This window comes from Brassica napus, chromosome A2 (genome assembly GCF_020379485.1).
Source record: "Brassica napus cultivar Da-Ae chromosome A2, Da-Ae, whole genome shotgun sequence".
NCBI classification, from domain to species: domain Eukaryota; kingdom Viridiplantae; phylum Streptophyta; class Magnoliopsida; order Brassicales; family Brassicaceae; genus Brassica; species Brassica napus.
In genome coordinates this window covers 7,759,222-7,777,504 of record NC_063435.1, presented here as the reverse complement: position 1 = coordinate 7,777,504, position 18,283 = coordinate 7,759,222, and the positions used below count along the sequence as shown (strand labels likewise).

The window sequence follows — 18,283 nt, the reverse complement described above, 5'->3', positions numbered from 1 at the left end:
TCTCGTATTCCTTGTCCCCATTAACCCATCAAAACGTTCCTGATTATTATATCAGCCTTGTCCCGAATAAATTTTTCCTTTTTTCCATGAACCATTGTCCCGGTATCTAAGGTCAATTTACCGGTTCCCTATCACGAGTGACACTTGTGTTAATATTGCCCGAGCTTCATTCCAGAGTGATGATTCTGTTTCCGCCAGTTGAAGGGTAACTCTTGGATCGATATCAATATGGATGGTATTAGTTACTATAAATACAGGGAATATTTTGTTGTTCAATTTAAATAATATTTATACTAAAATTAAATGATAATGATAAGACATTGTAATTATGAAAGAAAAGCAAAGACAAAATCGTTGTAGGGATTCTTATTAGTGGTTTTGTTTTGTTGTAACTCTTCAACTAAAGATGAATCGTAAAAAAAAATCTTAACTAAAAATCCGACGAAAGAAATCATCAACTTTAATTTCGTAAACATTTGTTACCATCCGTCCTGGTATTTTACACGGAGAGTAACATACATTAATGAAATTAAAGTTGAATGTTTTTTTCATCAAATTTCTTGTTGATGAGTTTTTTTACGATACATTTTTAGTTGATGGGTTTTATTACTATATGCGATTAAATTTTTTTTATCACTTATGCATTATTTAAACTTTTACACTCTATTTATAAGTCTTTAAACTAAATTACAATTTTTATACAGTACTTTATCAATTTTATAACCGATTTATAAATCTTTATAAATATTTTAACACTTTTACAAATGATTTTATAATGCTTAACAATGATTTTATAAACTCTTATAATTTATGATACTTGTTAGGATGAAATAAAACATAGTTATTCGTACGAAAATATGAAGTAAATCAATAAAGCTTTATAAAGGAGGAACATAAAGTTTTCTTTTATTAATATTGGCAACAAATAATTTAATATTTCTAAGTTATATTAAGTTGTAATTAAGTAGTGTTGAGGATAACTAATTAGCTTAGAAATCCACTCTTCCTGTTTAAAGTATGGCATCAGCCTTCTTCTCCTCTTTACATGATTTCTAGACTTCGAATCATACTTTCTTCCTGCTTCCGGGAAAACAAATGTAGAATTATTTTTTCTCTTTTATTTTCAAACCAATACGTTATACTCCTACCATATTAATCAATACAACTATATCTTTGATTTATTTTTCTTTCTTTATTTATTTTCTTCATGTTTTTGTAGTACGACGAACAACCATGTTTTTAATCTTATAAAATCATTGTTAAACCTTACTAACAATTATAAAATATTTATAAAGATTTATAAATCAGTTATAAAATTCAAAGTAATGTATAAGAATTTAGAAATTATTTTAAGGGCTTATAAATGATTGTAAGAATTTTAAATAATGTATAAGTGATAATAAAGATTGTAAGACATTTAATTGTTTTTAGTAGTAAAATCCCTCAACTAAACACTAATCGCAAAATAATCTCTCATCTAAAAATTCAACGAAAAAAACTCTCAACTTTAATTCCGTTAATGCCGTTCACCTTGCATTTAAAATTCTATGATGGATTGTGACAGACGTTAACGAAATTAAAATTAAGAGTTTCGTTCGTCAAATATTTAATTGATTTTTTCTACAATCCATCTTTAGTTGATGGGTTTTATCCAAATATAATTTCTGTTGATAAAACCAAAATTTGGATCCTTATTGGAAAAATATTTTTAGATCAAAATTGGGCATTAGCTAATGTAATACAACATATAAGGTTGGTAATAGCCAAAGATAAAAATCAGATCAAATTGAGTGTGAATATAAGGAAAATAACGTTGATTTATTATGATATTACAATTATGAGAAAAATTACATAAATGATTCGACAACCGACAATACTATATATCTTATCAGAATCTCCGTTCAACTGCATCAGCTGAGCTGTCCTATAAAGATCCACGATTCTCCAGATTTACTTGCACCATTTTAAAGATTTTTTATAAAGCTTTTCTTGCATAGCCTACATAATTGTTTAATAAATCGTTTTTTTTAGAAATTGAAACCAGGACCTCCTATAATGTACAATCTGCAAGAAATGACCCTTTCTTAGCAAATATAAAAGAAAAAAAATTGGATACGAATATTATTAAAATCAACTTTCCTTTTAAATTTTTTTTCAAAATTCTAATTATGCATTTAACAGTAATTTTATTATTTTCTGTATTTTTATGTAATTTTGATTTTTATATAAATAACAATTAATAATTTGACCCAAAAAAAATATAATAACAATTAATAAAAACTGGAAACAGGAAAATCAATAAAAAAATGTTAGCTTTTAGTTTATGCTAACAGTTTTGTAAAACAATTTTAGAAAAGAATGAAAATTTAAAAGATTTCTTTTTACGACCAAAAAAAATGATTTTGTTTTAAGTAATAAAAGAAACAATAATTTAAATGAGAAACAAAAAAAAAAAGGGCCGCAGTATAAATACAAGCTTGAAAATTGCATATAGAGCTCATTCAGATTGTGGTTTTCTTTCACGAAACAATCACACTGGTAAAGCCTTCTGCTCTCCGGCGCCGCTTTTCGCGAACCCTAGAATCGCCGACGTTTCCTCATCTTTCAGGGTTGGTTTCTGCGCCGTCGCACTTGTAATTTCTCGAAAGCACAATGGCAAGGAACGACATTTCCGACGAAGAAGGTACACAAATCACTTCCCACAAACCCTAATTTCGTCTCCGCGCCGTGATTTCGCTTGGGTCTCTTCCGATTTATCTAAAGTTTTGATTTTTTTCCTCTCCCAGTAGATGATCATGAGCTCGAGGATGAGGAGGGAGAGCCAGTTCATGGAGATCCTGTCGAGAACCCTGACAACGATGATGAAGATGAAGAGGAGGGTAAGCGCTTTGTCCTTGATTTTGGGTTCTTCCTGTGTGAATGTTTGTTCTTTCATCTGATTTCATAATGTGAAAGATCGTCTGATTACACAAGGGCATGCAGTTCATTGTCTGTGTCTGTATCTGCGGTAGGGAATCATATTGCGTGTTCTTAGATGTTATCTTCTGCTGGAAAGTTTTCTCCTTTAATCACTTGGTGTTTATATATTCTCTGTCTCTTGGGGAAGCATCGTCAGTTTACTATTAGACTAAAGGGTTTCTCTGTATGAATCTATGAGTTTCACATTTTATCTCACTCTGAGTTTGAGTCAGTGGTGTTTTTGCTACACTTTTGCACTTAAGTTTTCTTGCCGTGATGTGAGAATCGTATATTTGTTTTGCAGGTGATAATGAATATGATAAGAATGATGGTTTCATAGTGAGTGATGAAGAAGAAGAAGATGACGAGGGAGAAGAAGAGAGGCAAAATAGCGATGGGGAGAAGAAGAAAAAGAAGAAGAAGAAACGAAGGAAAAAGTATATATATTCTTTCCCTTCTTGCTCCCTGAAATTTCATCCTTGCGTAACTTACAAAACATTAATGCTAGTGCAGAGAGATTCATGATAGATTTGATAAACTTATTTGTGTTGGGTATGTATGTCATAAACTACTCCACATATGGTGATTAAACAGGGACGAAGATCTTGATGAAGAGGATTATCTGCTGCTCCAAGATAACAACCCGAAATTCCAAAAGGTCAGCCGTACTTGTGCATAACTATATCAAGATTATTATGTACATGCACTTAAGCAATACATTTGCAATGCTAATAAATATTGATTTTTGTTTTTCCTGAACCATGACAGAGAAAGTATAAGAGGTTGAAGAAAGCTCAAAGGGAGTTTGGCCAGGGAGGATCATCTGATGATGATTTTGATGGGAGTAGTGGAGCTGGGAGAAGTGCTGAGGACAAGATTAAAGACGATCTGTTTGATGATGTTGATGGTATATTCTTTTTAGCTTTGTGATACTCTTATTTTGGCCGTTGATGCATATTTTTGGTTTTGTACTCTTTGTGTCTAGTAGATCTGCCTGATGATGATGTAGGCGATGAGGAAGAACTAGCTGTGGACGAAGATGTAGTTGGGAGCGAGGATGAAATGGCAGATTTCATCGTAGATGAAGATGGCAATGGTCATCGTAGGAAGTACAATTTTTCTGTTTTTTTATCTCTCTTAATCTTATGGTTGTCTATGTCACGTTTAATTTTTCTGATTCTAAACGACTCATTTTTTTCAGGGGCGACCATAAGAAAAAGAAATATAGACAGGGATCAGATATCAGTGCTCTGAGAGACGCTAGCGAAATATTTGGCGATGTTGACGAGCTTTTGTTAATTCGCAAAAAGGGTTTGGCATCAAGTGAAAGGGTGGAAAGAAGGCTTGAAGATGAGTTTGAACCAACTGTTCTCTCTGATAAGTACATGACAGGGAAAGATGATGAAATCCGCCAACTTGATATGCCTGAGAGGATGCAGGTGCGTTCTCTGCTTCAGTTTTTTCTCTGTGTGCTTATGTTAAGTTTATTTGGTGTTCAATGCTGGATGTAAAGATATCTTGTCAACTTTGACAGATATCTGAAGAAAGCACTGGAAGCCCTCCGATAGATGAACTCAGCATTGAGGAAGAGAGCAATTGGATATATGCCCAATTTACTTCTCTACTAAAAGATCCTGATGGACTTCACATTTTTGGTGGTCAAGGTTTCTCGGTTAAGAAGGATGACATTGCAAAGTTTTTGGAGCTACATCATGTGCAGAAACTAGAGGTATTTAAATTCATTTCTAGTTAGATTTTCCTAGAACTGCTCATTGATTGTTATGCTAATTTTTTTTATGCTCTCCTCTAGATACCATTTATAGCTATGTACAGAAAGGAGCAATGCCGGAGCTTGTTAGATTCTTCTGATATCAGTGAGCTCTATATAGAGAAGAAACCGGAGACCAAGTGGCATAAGGTAAGCAGTTTTCTGGGAGAAACAACAAGCACTCAGGTTAATATATTGTTTGCGGAAATTGGTGGATTAATGTAAAAAGTATTTGCCCATGTAGGTCTTCTGGATGATTCAGGACTTGGATAGGAAGTGGCTCCTTCTTCGAAAAAGGAAAATGGCGTTGCATGGTTACTACACAAAACGTTTCGAAGAAGAGTCCAGGAGGGTTTATGATGAAACTAGGCTTAACCTAAATCAATATCTTTTTGAATCAGTCATTAAGTCTCTTAAAGTGGCAGAAACAGAAAGAGAAGTTGATGATGTAGATTCCAAGTTCAACTTGCATTTTCCTGCCGGTGAAGTTGGTATTGATGAAGGGCAGTACAAGAGGCCTAAGAGAAAATCACAATATAGCATCTGCAGCAAAGCGGGGCTCTGGGAGGTTGCAAACAAATTTGGGTATAGTGCTGAGCAATTGGGACTTGCATTGTCCCTTGAAAAACTGGTTAGTAGGATTTTTTCGTTTGGTCTACATTTTGTTTTAAAATGAGAATTCTAATGCTGCTTGAGTTGCAGGTTGATGAGCTTGAGGATGCAAAGGAAACACCAGAGGAAAAGGCATTGAACTTTGTGTGTGCAATGTTTGAAAATCCTCAAGCTGTTCTAAGGGGTGCACGGCATATGGTACGTTCTGTGAACAAACCTATATTGTGGACTCTTAAGCTGGACTTACTACTACAAAAATTTCTCCTAGCCTCAATGCTGACATACTTCTTGTTTTTCTCTCTCAGGCTGCAGTTGAGATAAGTTGCGAGCCATCAGTCAAAAAGTATGTCCGTGGGATTTATATGGAGAATGCAGTAGTCTCAACAAGTCCAACAGCAGATGGGAATGGAGTAATAGACTCTTTCCATCAGTTTTCTGGGGTTAAGTGGTTACGAGAAAAGCCACTGAGCAAGTTTGAGGGTTCGCAGTGGCTTCTCATTCAGAAGGCAGAAGAGGAGAAACTTCTTCAAGTAACGTTCAAGCTGCCCGAGAATTTCATGAACAGGCTAATTAGTGACTGCAATGAACACTATCTAAGTGTTGGGGTCAGTAAGTATGCTCAACTCTGGAATGAGCAAAGAAAATTAATACTGGAGGATGCACTTCATACTTTTATTTTGCCATCAATGGAGAAAGAAGCAAGATCCTTGCTAACTATTAGAGCGAAGAGTAGGCTGCTTTCTGAGTATGGACAGGCTTTGTGGAACAAGGTGTCTGCAGGGCCATATCAAAAGAAAGAAATGGACATTAGCTCAGATGAGGAATCTGCACCAAGGGTCATGGCATGTTGTTGGGGACCTGGAACGCCACCAAATACGTTTGTGATGCTGGATTCATCGGGAGAGGTGCTTGATGTCCTTTATGCTGGATCTCTCACACTGCGATCCCAGAATGTCAGCGACCAGCAACGTAAAAAGAATGACCAGGATCGTGTTTTAAAGTTTATGGTGGACCATCAACCGCATGTTCTGGCTTTAGGAGCTGTCAATTTGTCTTGTACTCGTCTGAAAGATGATATATATGAGGTAAAGATTTCATATACCATAAGCTTTATTTGCTAACCCATGCTAATGATACAAGTTCCGAGTTTGCTCTTAAAATGAAGGACTTATGTTGATACGTTCCGGAAAACTGTGATCACTGGTTTACCTAATTAGTTCCTCAATATCTACTCTGTAGTGGCCTGGATTTGTGCGCTTATCATAAAAACTATTAAACTCTCTGAACCTTGATTCAAGTTTGACTGCCTTCCAGAAAAGGAAGATGTTATATCTGATCAACTAAGCTTGAATTACTGCTTGTGTAGCTGATTTTTCATTGCTATTTCTTTTGCATAGTAAATTTTGGTCATGCTTTTCCTCTTATTTTTTATTTCAGGTCATATTCCAGGTGGTGGAGGAAAAGCCTAGAGATGTTGGACATGGGATGGATGATTTAACCATTGTTTATGTAGACGAATCACTTCCTAGGCTATATGAAAACTCTCGAATCTCAGGTGAACAGCTACCTCAACAGTCAGGGATCGTGAAACGTGCAGTTGCTCTTGGACGCTATCTCCAGAATCCTCTTGCAATGGCTGCGACTTTATGCGGTCCAGGCCGGGAGATATTGTCTTGGAAGCTTCATCCATTGGAGAATTTTCTTCAGGTTGACGAGAAGTATGAGATGGTTGAGCAGGTTATGGTTGACATAACAAACCAGGTTGGAATCGACATTAATTTGGCAGCTAGCCATGAGTGGTTTTGTTCTCCTTTACAGTTCATTTCTGGACTTGGGCCTAGGAAAGCTGCGTCATTGCAAAGGTCACTTGTTAGAGCTGGATCTATATTTGTCCGCAAGGACCTGATAATGCATGGTCTTGGTAAAAAGGTGTTTGTAAATGCAGCTGGTTTCTTGCGCATCCGAAGGAGTGGGCTGGCTGCTAGTAGCAGTCAATTTATCGACTTATTGGATGACACCAGAATACATCCCGAGTCGTATGGTCTTGCACAAGAATTGGCAAAAGATATTTATGATCAAGATGTAAGAGATGATTCGAATGATGATGAGGATGCAATAGAGATGGCAATAGAGCATGTGAGAGATCGGCCAGGCTCTTTGAGGAAAGTTGTCCTTGAGGAGTATCTTGCAAGCAAGAAACGAGAGAACAAGAAGGAAACTTACGGTAATATCATGAGAGAGTTAAGCTGTGGTTTCCAGGATTGGCGGATGCCTTATAAAGATCCAACTCCAGATGAAGAGTTTTATATGAACTCAGGAGAGACTGAAGATACCATAGCTGAAGGCAGAATTGTCCAGGCCACTGTTCGGAGATTACAGAGTGGAAGAGCCATATGTGTCTTAGATTCTGGATTAACTGGGATGCTTACGAAGGAAGATTTCGCAGATGATGGGAGAGACATTGTCGAGTTGTCGGACCGACTAAATGAAGGCGAAATTCTTACATGCAAGATCAAATCGATTCAAAAGGAGAGCTATCGGGTGTTCCTTATTTGCAAAGAAAGTGAAATGAGAAACAACAGGCGCCAGCAAAACCAGAATCTTGATCCCTATTACCGTGAGGATAGAAACAGTCTCCAGACTGAAAAAGAGAAAGCTCGAAAAGAAAAGGAGCTGGTGAGGAAGCATTTCAAGTCTCGGATGATTGTCCATCCCCGTTTCCAGAACATCACTGCTGACCAAGCAACCGAGGTATTCTTTTACTCTGTTTGGTACTTGTTAAGATGCTTACATTAATAGCGTCTTGTTATCTTTCTGATGAGGTTGGTTGTTGGTGCTCAGTATTTGTCTGACAAAGATTTTGGAGAAAGCATTGTTCGTCCAAGTTCTCGAGGACTCAATTACTTGACATTGACGCTTAAGATCTACGGTGGAGTCTATGCTCACAAGGAGATAGTTGAAGGTGGAAAAGAAAGCAAGGACATCACAAGTTTACAGCGGATTGGGAAGACGCTGACAATTGGAGAGGACACCTTCGAGGATTTAGATGAGGTTTGTCTCTTTATTTAAATCACTGTCAACCAGAACATGTGTTTGATTCTTTTACCATAATTATTTTTAATCTTACCACACTTCATAATTGCAGGTCATGGATCGGTATGTTGATCCTCTAGTCTCTCATCTCAAGACGATGCTTAACTATAGGAAGTTCCGGAAGGGGACAAAATCAGAAGTTGATGAGCTTCTCAGGATGGAGAAGAGTGAAAATCCTGCAAGGATAGTGTACTCTTTCGGGATATCAGACGAGCATCCAGGAACCTTTATACTGTCTTACATAAGGAGCACAAATCCACATCACGAGTATGTTGGTCTATACCCCAAGGGATTCAAGTTCAGGAAAAGGATGTTTGAAGACATTGACAGGCTTGTGGCGTACTTCCAGAGGCATATTGGTGACCCGTTGCAGGAAACAGTTCCATCTATCAGGTCTGTTGCGGCCATGGTGCCGATGAGAAGCCCAGCGGACCGTGGCTCTTCTGGAGGTGGTGCTGGTGGTTGGGGTGGTTCTCAGAGTGAAGGAGGCTGGAAAGGTAACTCGGATCGCTCATCTGCACCAAGACCAGGTAACACTTTTAACTTGCTTCAAAGGGTGCTTGTATGATCATGGTTCGACTTCTCAGGCTTTTTTTTTTAACTTAAATTTTTGGCAAGTCTGACGCAGGTAAGTATTTGTTTATTAATATTGTGAGACTATGATTCTGCATGTTCACTTTTTAAGAAATTGTGAAAATGTATGTGTGTTAGGGAGAGGCGGTGAGTACAGAAATGGTGGTGGACGTGGTGATGGGCATCCAAGTGGAGCGCCTAGGCCGTATGGTGGTCGTGGTCGAGGCAGAGGACGGAGTGATAACAACAGAGAGAGGGAAGATGGAAACCGAGATTGGGGAAATAACAATTCCGGAACCGGAGATGGAGGTTGGGGAAGCGAGTCTGGTGGTAATAAGAGTGGCGGGGCAGGCGGTTGGGGTAGCGAATCTGGAGGTGGTGGTTGGGGAAATGATTCTGGTGGTAAAAAGAGCAGCGAGGATGGTGGTTGGGGTGGCGGTTCTGGTTCTGGTGGTGGCGGCGGTGGTTGGGGAAACGAGTCTGCCGGTAAAAAGAGTGGTGAAGATAGTGGTTGGGGAAACGAGTCTAGTGGTAATAAGAGCGGAGGTGGCGGGTGGTGAAGGATCATAACTAGTGGGTATTTGCAAATGCTAAGACAAAGATAATTAGCTTAATGTTCGTCGTTTATGCTTACTCCTTTTGTTACCTCTTAACCTGGTATTAGTATTTTATGTAAAGACTTTTTATGAACTTTCCAGGAAAGTCTTTAATTAATAGTAATTAACTAGAGCTAATCGTAACAATACTGAATTTTGTTTTTGGATATAAATTCTTTACGAGGCTGAATAACACAAATAGCAATTTTCTTTTGTTTTTTTTTTGGTTGAGAATTGAAATTTGTTGATCAACAAAAGAACTCATTTATATCTATGAAATATCAGAAAATAAATTTGTTATTAAGCTTGTGGAACTCGTAGAAACCGGTGTAAAGAATAAAAAAATGTTGAAGTTACATAACTTCTATTCATTTTCGAAGCATGCATGTCAATCGATGGGGAAACTTGTACCTAAGAAAAACGAAACTATCAGCCGTTCAAAAAAAAAAAAAAAACGAAACTATCATGCTTTTTACCGCCTGTACAATCGTGAAGTCTTATTGTCAACCAAGCAATAAGGGAATACCTCGGAACGCACGCTTTGTGCAAATAAGATCGGCCTGTCTGATGCAGCAGCATCCGAGTAGCTTCAACGTCAAGTTTTCTTTTTAAGTTATTTCCTTTTTACTTAGGGTTTATGTTTTGTCTTTTCTATTAGATTAAAGATTTTAATGACGGTTTAAGAGTTCTATATAAAGAACTCTCTTATGGCTTTTGTAAGATACGTTTTTGATAATTAATAAACTAGCTTTGAGCTTTATACTTTGATAGAGATTTGATTCAATTCATCTTGTTCGAGAAGCCTTATAAGAGATTCGATTAAATTCATCTTCTTCAAGAAGCAGGTCTCTAGAGTTTTCAATCGAAAACCCTAGATTGAGCTGATATCTTGTCCGTACCCTCCATCACTGTCTCATCTCACTTTAGGTTTGATCCTTCTGAGTTGCTCTCAATTTTGAGATGCACAAAATCTGTCTGGCTAATCAGTTGAAGAGTGACGCCATAGGATCTCTTCTTTTCCATTAGCTGAGCGCTGCTGTATTGTCTCTAATAACCTTGCTCGTAAAGTCTGGAAAGTGTCCTCTTTGGTTACAACGAGACAGCCATCTCTGGTCTCCGAAATCGCCAGCTACTTTCGCGTTAAGGGGCACTCCAAAAAAATTTGGGCCTGCCTGTCCGGTAACATCTATTAGAGCATGTGTAGTGGTGAAATTTTGTGAGTTTCTTGTGACTTAAAATAAAAAAATATAAAAATAAATAGAAAGTAAATGTGAAAATAAGAGAAAAAAGAATCATTTACTCATAATGCACATTTCTTTACAAGAGCTTATTCTCTCCATGTCAACATCATATTGGTCTAATTATTTTAAAAAGAAATAAATATTGTTATATAATTAAACAATAATATTTGAGAGGCCCAACTATTTTACCTCACTGCGGATGCTCTAGCAAGCCCAGCGATACGTATTCATATGCATTTCTTGCTAGAAATTTTTTAAGATATTGAACAGTAGGAGAGAGGATTGAAAGACTACTAGAACCGTCTCGTCCTAGAGAGACTTTTCATTCTTCTAAAGATACCATCAATCTAGCTATCGCTTTTTCATTCACATAATTTTAGTTCAGTTTTTTTTCTTATTCAGTCATATATTGTGAAAATACTAATATATTTATGTTTAGAAACATTTAGAAACATGTTTTGAGAAAGCGTCCCCATTTGTAACTCAAACCAAAAGAAAGTGTCTTGTCCATCATTAAATTCAACTCAAATGAACTGATAAGCTTGATTTTTGACTTTTTAACAGCTTTTGTCATATCGAGAACCCTTTCCATATATTTTTAAATAAAAATTATACTATGAAACATATTAAACTGAATCGTTAAAATGCAGATCGTTTTACTTAAAAAAAATTTTGAAAAATATATCACGTAAGTTTTATTCGTTATAAAAAAATACCCAAACTATTTTGATTTCATGTTTAATATACAACCTTATTTTTAGTAGCCAATTATCAAACATTTAACACCCAAAATTCTTACACCATAAAATTAAGGTAAAATTTTGTTTTAGGTAACTTTAAAATTTGGTATAAAAATAGTGTCATTTTAAGTTTTAACGTATGAAACAAAATTAGAAGCGATGAAAGATGTATATCGGTGCTAAATTTAAAAGATATAACTTTAAGTTTTGTAGTAACGAAGTATGTGATTTCAAGATTGTAATGATAATGTATATCGGTGTACATGTTGAAATATAGAATTTTTCTTGACTATTGTCTCGATGAAAGATGTGTTTCCGTAAAAATGTGCTATTGGCTTAATGATGGAGTAGCTGATATGAATGGGAAGAGAGGTGAACAATACATAGGCAACAACACAAATTACAGAATTTTCAGAATGGTTCAAAAGGCAGACTAATCGGCCAACTTGTTTGTTACATTCATGGAGTTTGTTTGGGCGAAATTATATTCTTACGACAAAATGAGAGGTTGTTTTATAAATTGTTTGAGAAAGCATAACATCAGTAGATGTAGCTGGTCGCAGAGAAATGCTTGACGACAATATTATATTGAAACATGTAGAAACTGCTTATGTTTGAGATGCACAAACGTTATCATCAAAGAATGGAAACGATAACGAAAAAGATAAGGAAGATGACAAAGACAAAAATAAGGAAGACAATCAAAACAATGAGAAAGAGAATGCTGAGGATGAAGAAAAGAATGAGGAATTTGATGACGATTATGACCACTATTACTGAAATAATTTTGTTTTAAGAAACAGTTGGTCAGATGACTACAAAGGTGACGAGGGAGGTCCATCAAGACGTGGTGGACGAGGTTCTCCAAACGTATGTAGGTGGAGGAGAAGAGTGGAAACAACTGTCTTTCAGAACAACACACCGGTTCAAACCAAAGAGGTCATCCCCACTCAATAGAGCATCATGGCAACTGGAGAAACAAGTCACACTCACACCCATGTGACTTCCATCAACCCTGGATCAGTGACACCCGTCATTTTGGTAACTCCTCCGACCAAAAAAGTACTTCACCATCGGTTCCTTCAATAATCCAAAACTGGCAACCGTCCTTTCTAATCGGTCTAACTCACGAATATATGGACGACAATTCCGACAATAATATTAGTGTTTTAAAATTTTAATGTTTAAGGACTGTTTAAATGATCGTATAAAACTTTTCAAAAAATATTGGCTAATATCACTGAATTTTTCAAATTATTAAAATATGTGTTAAATTGATCAAAATGAACCCTACAGATGCAAATCGAGAAGAGAAAAAAGGTAAGAGAAAAGTTATTAAAAGAATAGAGATTTAACTCGATAAAATTAGAATGAAATCTTCTTATATATAGTATTAAATTATTCATGATCAAAAACGAATTAGTTTTATTGGCTAATTTCGTAATTCACCTTTTTGCTAATTTCCATTTGCCTTGGAAAACGTCGTCTGAGAGCCTTTCTTTCTTCATTTCCTATTTTTTTTTAATAGTTTACAAAAATCGAAAAAAAAAGAGAGAGTGTTGAGAACCGAATCGAATCGAATCGATCGCGAAAGAAATTTCGATGGATGGTGATGAAGATTTCTACAGCGGCAACGAATTCGCCGACAACGACTCCGATTACGCGGACAGCGTCGACGCCGATTACGAGTTCGTGGAAGACGACGTTGATGATTCTGATGACCTCCTCTTCCGCCGCCGCCAGGTTTGTTCTTCTTCATCTTCTCGATCTCGTTTTCAACCACAGACCATTTCATTTTGGTGATTATTATTGAATAACACAAATCTCAATCGTTCGTTAATTACTTGTCTTTTTCTTTTCTTTTTTTTAATATTGTTTTTCTTTTTTGTTGTGAACAAATAGCAAAACTATAGTGTGTTAAGCGAGGAGGATATATGTAAGCTTCAAGAAGAAGACATCTCGCGGGTTTCTTCTGTTTTGTCCATTTCAACTATCTCTTCTGCTATCCTCCTTCGTCACTACAATTGGTCTTTTTTTTCAGATTTAAAAATCACTACTTTTTTTTTTTTACTGTCCTTAGTATTGAATATTGATAGCATCATTTTTATGGGTATTTTTTTTAGGTGTGTAAGCAGAGTTCATGATGAATGGTTTGCTGACGAAGAAAAAGTCCGACATGCTGTTGGCTTGTTGGACAAACCTCTTGTTCATTTCGTATCTGATGCTGAAGCCGAAGTATGTTTTTTTTTTTTTTTAATTTATTTCTAGTATTGTAAAATTTGTCTGAAATAATTAAACTTTGCTTTTCTAATTTTGGCAGCTTACTTGTGGTATTTGTTTTGAGAGTTACCTTTCTGATAAATTGCACGCTGCTGCTTGTGGTCACCCTTTTTGCGATTCGTGCTGGGAAGGTTTGTTTTTCTGCTGGCCTGCTAATATTGAGACATATCTCTCAGACACATGTGTAGATTATACTTGCAAAGTACTATCTTGAATGATGGTTCATTCTTGTTTGGTTATCTGTCTGATCTTTCCGCACATCCTTAGGTTATATCTCCACGGCGATTAATGATGGTCCAGGGTGTCTTATGTTACGATGCCCGGATCCTTCTTGCAATGCTGCTATTGGTCAGGATATGATCAATGCGTTAGCTCCTGAGAAAGATAGACAGAAGTACACAAGTTATTTTGTTAGATCATACGTTGAAGACAATAGAAAGGTAAACTATCAATCTTCAGTTTCATTATTCTTCAGGCATGTTCATGATGTTTAGTTGTCTTCTAGTGCATAATCTTAGTGTTCTTTATCCTTCAGACCAAGTGGTGTCCTGCTCCAGGCTGTGACTACGCTGTAAACTTTGTTGTTGGGAGTGGTAATTATGATGTGAATTGTCGATGTTGTTACAGTTTCTGCTGGAATGTAAGTCGCTCCTTTCATGTAAAATTCTCATCTTTCCATTGCCTAGAAAGTAATTGACTCGAACGCGACATGTGACCGCAGTGTGCTGAAGAAGCTCACCGTCCTGTAGATTGTGACACCGTATCTAAATGGATAATGAAGAATAGCGCTGAATCTGAGAACATGAATTGGTACGTTGATTTGTCCGATATAGATGCTTAAGATGTTTGGCATGTAGCTCAACCTTAAAAGGATGCTTGAAGTTCTTAAAAATATATGGATTCTTTATATTGTATTGGTATTGATGGTGACCATTTTTTATATAGCCAAAACAATGGATACGTTTTCGTTTTTAACTCTTAGAAGAATTTATATTTGCTTTCTTCTCATCAGTCTCCTAGAAGTATGGTGCACCATTCTTCACATTCTGAATTGGTTCTTCGAAACTCTATATTGACTTTCAGGATTTTGGCAAACTCGAAGCCCTGTCCAAAATGTAAACGGCCGATAGAGAAGAACCAGGGTTGTATGCATATTACATGTACCCCGCCATGTAAATATGAGTTTTGCTGGTAAGTTGATAAAGCAGTTGATTGTACATAATGCCATCATATCATGAATTCTGCTTATGTTCTCTCTGTGCGTCCTGGAATCATAACTCAAAGAGTTGAATTTTTACGTCTATTTTCAGAAGCAAGATAGAAAATAAGTTGATTATTTTATTTTAGGTTAGGAATTAACTGTGTTAATATTGTTTCTGCATGTTTCAGTATCTTTTTTAGTAGCTGGTCCTCATATGAATTTGGTTGTGTTATATTTTGTTTTGCTTCCACTCAATATTCATCATAAGTATTTGTATTATGTAAATGTAGGCTCTGTCTGGGAGCATGGACAGAGCATGGTGAAAAGACAGGTGGCTTTTATGCTTGTAACCGTTATGATGCAGCAAAGCAAGACGGCATTGTATGAGTTATATACTTTGCTTTTGCCCCTGCCTGACAACAGATATGTTAAGTCTATCTCTGAACGCAGTTTATGTCTTTCGTAATCTTTTTGTGCAGTATGATGAGACTGAGAAACGCCGAGAGATGGCAAAAAATTCTCTTGAGAGATATACCCACTACTATGAAAGATGGGCAACCAATCAATCGGTATGTCAACTTTTGTACATTTAGTTTCCTTTCTGTTTAAAAGGGGAATTATAAATAAATAGATTTTCAGCAGTCTTTGCTTCTTGGAAACAAAAAATCTATTCATGTACCAAGAGAAGTAGACTAACTATTTTAATGACTAATCCTAAGTGTATATGTTTATCATTTTTTCGAAGTAGAGTAGTATTAGATATGAATATATATATATATATATATATTTTTTTTTTTCCTTGAGAATTTTGAAAAATTAAGAAAGTGAAGCTGGCTGATTTTGGAATGCATAGAGGCTATGTAACATAGAAAGAAGTGCATGTAGTGTGTATGATGTATTTTTGTATAAGGAACCTGTCCTCTAGCTGTGAGAATTTAGCAACTAGTATGTTTACTTGTTGGTTTATGCTCGTTGGGGATTGGGTACTGTGAGTCTGTGATTGTTAACATTTAACAAGTCGTGTTACTGCTAGAGGAAAGTACTGCTCTAAAATTCTATGGCATATTAAGCATATCAACGAAATTAGTCGTTAGGGAGGTTATAATAAACCTTGGAATTTTTCTTATCCATATCATTCTGTCTTAAATTTTTCATTTACTCTTTGTTGAATAATAACCCTACAGTATAAGAGGTTTTGTATTTGCAAAAAGCCCATCGGCGTTTACTCTAAAATGATTTAAAAGAAATTTCATCTGCTTGCTGCAGTCTAGGCAAAAGGCGCTGGCGGATCTTAAGAAGATGCAAACAGATGATGTAAGCTTACATTGCAATACTTTCTCATGTAAATAAGAACCATCAAAGAAGTATCATGATGATCTTCTACAATATATAAAGCATATATGCCCTTGTTGTTTGTTATCTAATTTGGCATGCATGACACTTCTAAATTTTGGTGAATGTTCTAATGTTTGGTTTCGCTAAAGTTTTTTTTACATTGACTTGACAGATAGAGAAGCTTAGTGACATACAATGTCAGCCTGAATCACAACTGAAGTTCATTATAGAAGCGTGGTTACAGGTAATATTCCGCTCCTCCTGTGAGGTATCTCAGACTTCTGGACTTGGCTCACTAATTTGATCTGCAATCATTAGATAGTCGAATGCAGACGAGTTCTTAAATGGACATATGCTTATGGTTTTTACATACCTGACCATGAGCATGGAAAGAGAGAGTTTTTCGAGTACTTACAAGGTAACTTGTTTCTAATCCTCAAATCATACATTTAACTCTTTTTTTGTTCTTTCAAAAATCTTTGTTTTGATTCCTTGATTGCATCACTTCCTGCGTGTTTTGCTTCCTATTTATAGAACATCTTGTAGTCTAGTAAGATAGGGAATGGTTTAGAAAATGTAATGATGGATCCAAATTAGCCAGACATCATTAGTTTTTTTTTTTGTAAGATAGGGAATGGTTAAGAGAATATACCTTATCTGAAATAAATTGGATTTTATGTTCAAACGTCTTCATAACAAATTGGTTCACCTTAATCTGAAACTTAAACCAATCTGGTCAGGGTTCAGTATCATATTTGGCCACTAATTTCTGTTTGTTAATTGGAATGGGGACTTTTGTTGGTAACAGGCTTTTATTGTGCTTATCATTTGATTTATTCTCTTCTGTTTCCATGTATTTAGGCGAAGCTGAGTCGGGCCTTGAACGACTTCATCAGTGTGCTGAAAAAGAACTGAAGTTGTACTTTGAAGCCAAAGGTCCATCGGAAGATTTTAATGAGTTCCGCACAAAACTCGCTGGTTTAACAAGGTAATTTCTATACCTACAGAAAATACTGATAAGCCCCAAAAAAAAGTTTCAAGAATTTGGTGTGAACTATAAGGAAGTTTTCATCCATCCCTTTTTTTTTTTTATGACTGGGGATTGAGCAGTGTCACCAAAAACTATTTCGAGAACTTAGTTAGAGCGCTGGAGAATGGGTTACCGGATGTGAACTCGCATGGTGCATATGGTCGAGCGGCAAGTTCAAAGAATAAGGGATCCACTTCTCGAGCCAGCAGCTCGGATTCAGGAGGCCAATGGGCTTGTGAACGTTGCACTCTTGTAAATCCAAAGTCCGTCACCATTTGCCAGATTTGTGAACATGGCCGGTGAATAAAAGGATGCCAGCAAGAAATCTTCATACTTGCATTAAAAGACTGTATTATTAATGTTTTTGTCCCGCGGCTATGGTCAAGTGGAAGTGTATTCGAAACTTTTTTGCATGTTTTTCTGTTGTTGGAATATCAAAGCTGAATAAGTCTTTACAAGATAATTATAAACTGGTTAAATGCCAATTTATGTAAATTAGTTTTATACAAAATCTTTCGGGACCAAAATCTTTCTCTTCTCTGTTCTCTCTCCTAAATCTTTCACAGAGAAAGAGATGAGAAAAACTTTTGTTTATGTATGTTTTTTATTGTATTGATCGAAATCAATTTTAATCTTCAGCTTCGTTGGATTTTAGTTCCGTTAGGCAACTCTGATTGAGTTTTACTACATTTTCCGAATAATTCGGTAGTATTCCGTCTCTTTTTTAATCCTTCATTCTGAAACAATTTTAGAATGCTTGATTTCACTTCAGTTAGGAGTAGTTTTTCCATTTTTCCGGAAGCAATCCTCTGTTTATAATGTGGAGTATCTTGTAGAATGAAAATTATGGGGGTAA

At 36.1% G+C, this 18,283-nt stretch overlaps 2 protein-coding genes across 5 annotated transcripts; both read left to right on the top strand.

Moving 5' to 3' along the window:
• Nucleotides 1–2,476: 2,476 nt before the first annotated feature.
• LOC106406465 (transcription elongation factor SPT6 homolog) lies at nt 2,477–9,738 on the top strand. 4 transcript variants are annotated; one of them, XM_022687420.2, is made up of 16 exons: nt 2,477–2,683; nt 2,790–2,879; nt 3,263–3,395; nt 3,553–3,616; nt 3,727–3,865; nt 3,944–4,067; nt 4,160–4,397; nt 4,493–4,687; nt 4,769–4,876; nt 4,971–5,357; nt 5,429–5,536; nt 5,644–6,423; nt 6,776–8,089; nt 8,180–8,389; nt 8,484–8,961; nt 9,143–9,738. In XM_022687420.2, the coding sequence occupies exons 1-16, from the start codon at nt 2,653–2,655 to the stop codon at nt 9,562–9,564; spliced, it is 4,821 nt and encodes a 1,606-aa protein (XP_022543141.2). In that variant the 5' UTR covers nt 2,477–2,652; the 3' UTR covers nt 9,565–9,738. The 4 variants fall into 4 exon arrangements, with proteins under 4 accessions (XP_022543141.2, XP_013702594.2, XP_013702592.2 ...); XM_013847140.3 differs by having other exon boundaries at nt 2,787–2,879; nt 3,947–4,067; XM_013847138.3 differs by having other exon boundaries at nt 2,787–2,879.
• A 3,261-nt stretch (nt 9,739–12,999) lies between these two features.
• LOC106406373 (probable E3 ubiquitin-protein ligase ARI8) lies at nt 13,000–17,954 on the top strand. Its single transcript, XM_013847013.3, has 15 exons — nt 13,000–13,324; nt 13,484–13,608; nt 13,705–13,816; nt 13,902–13,992; nt 14,129–14,301; nt 14,397–14,501; nt 14,583–14,671; nt 14,945–15,052; nt 15,353–15,443; nt 15,542–15,631; nt 16,329–16,376; nt 16,570–16,641; nt 16,716–16,815; nt 17,259–17,385; nt 17,508–17,954. The coding sequence occupies exons 1-15, from the start codon at nt 13,184–13,186 to the stop codon at nt 17,728–17,730; spliced, it is 1,695 nt and encodes a 564-aa protein (XP_013702467.2). The 5' UTR covers nt 13,000–13,183; the 3' UTR covers nt 17,731–17,954.
• Nucleotides 17,955–18,283: the final 329 nt, after the last annotated feature.

Bases quoted from the DNA above. Each gene is read 5' to 3' on its own strand.
- LOC106406465 (XM_013847138.3), top strand. From the start codon at position 2,653: ATGGCAAGGAACGACATTTCCGACGAAGAAG. The intron at 3,866-3,943 runs GTATATTCTTTT...CTTTGTGTCTAG, and splicing joins TCTGTTTGATGATGTTGATG to TAGATCTGCCTGATGATGAT. The intron at 4,688-4,768 runs GTATTTAAATTC...GCTCTCCTCTAG, and splicing joins ATCATGTGCAGAAACTAGAG to ATACCATTTATAGCTATGTA.
- LOC106406373 (XM_013847013.3), top strand. From the start codon at position 13,184: ATGGATGGTGATGAAGATTTCTACAGCGGCAACGAATTCGCCGACAAC. The intron at 13,993-14,128 runs GTTTGTTTTTCT...GCACATCCTTAG, and splicing joins TTGCGATTCGTGCTGGGAAG to GTTATATCTCCACGGCGATT. The intron at 15,444-15,541 runs GTATGAGTTATA...CTTTTTGTGCAG, and splicing joins CAGCAAAGCAAGACGGCATT to TATGATGAGACTGAGAAACG.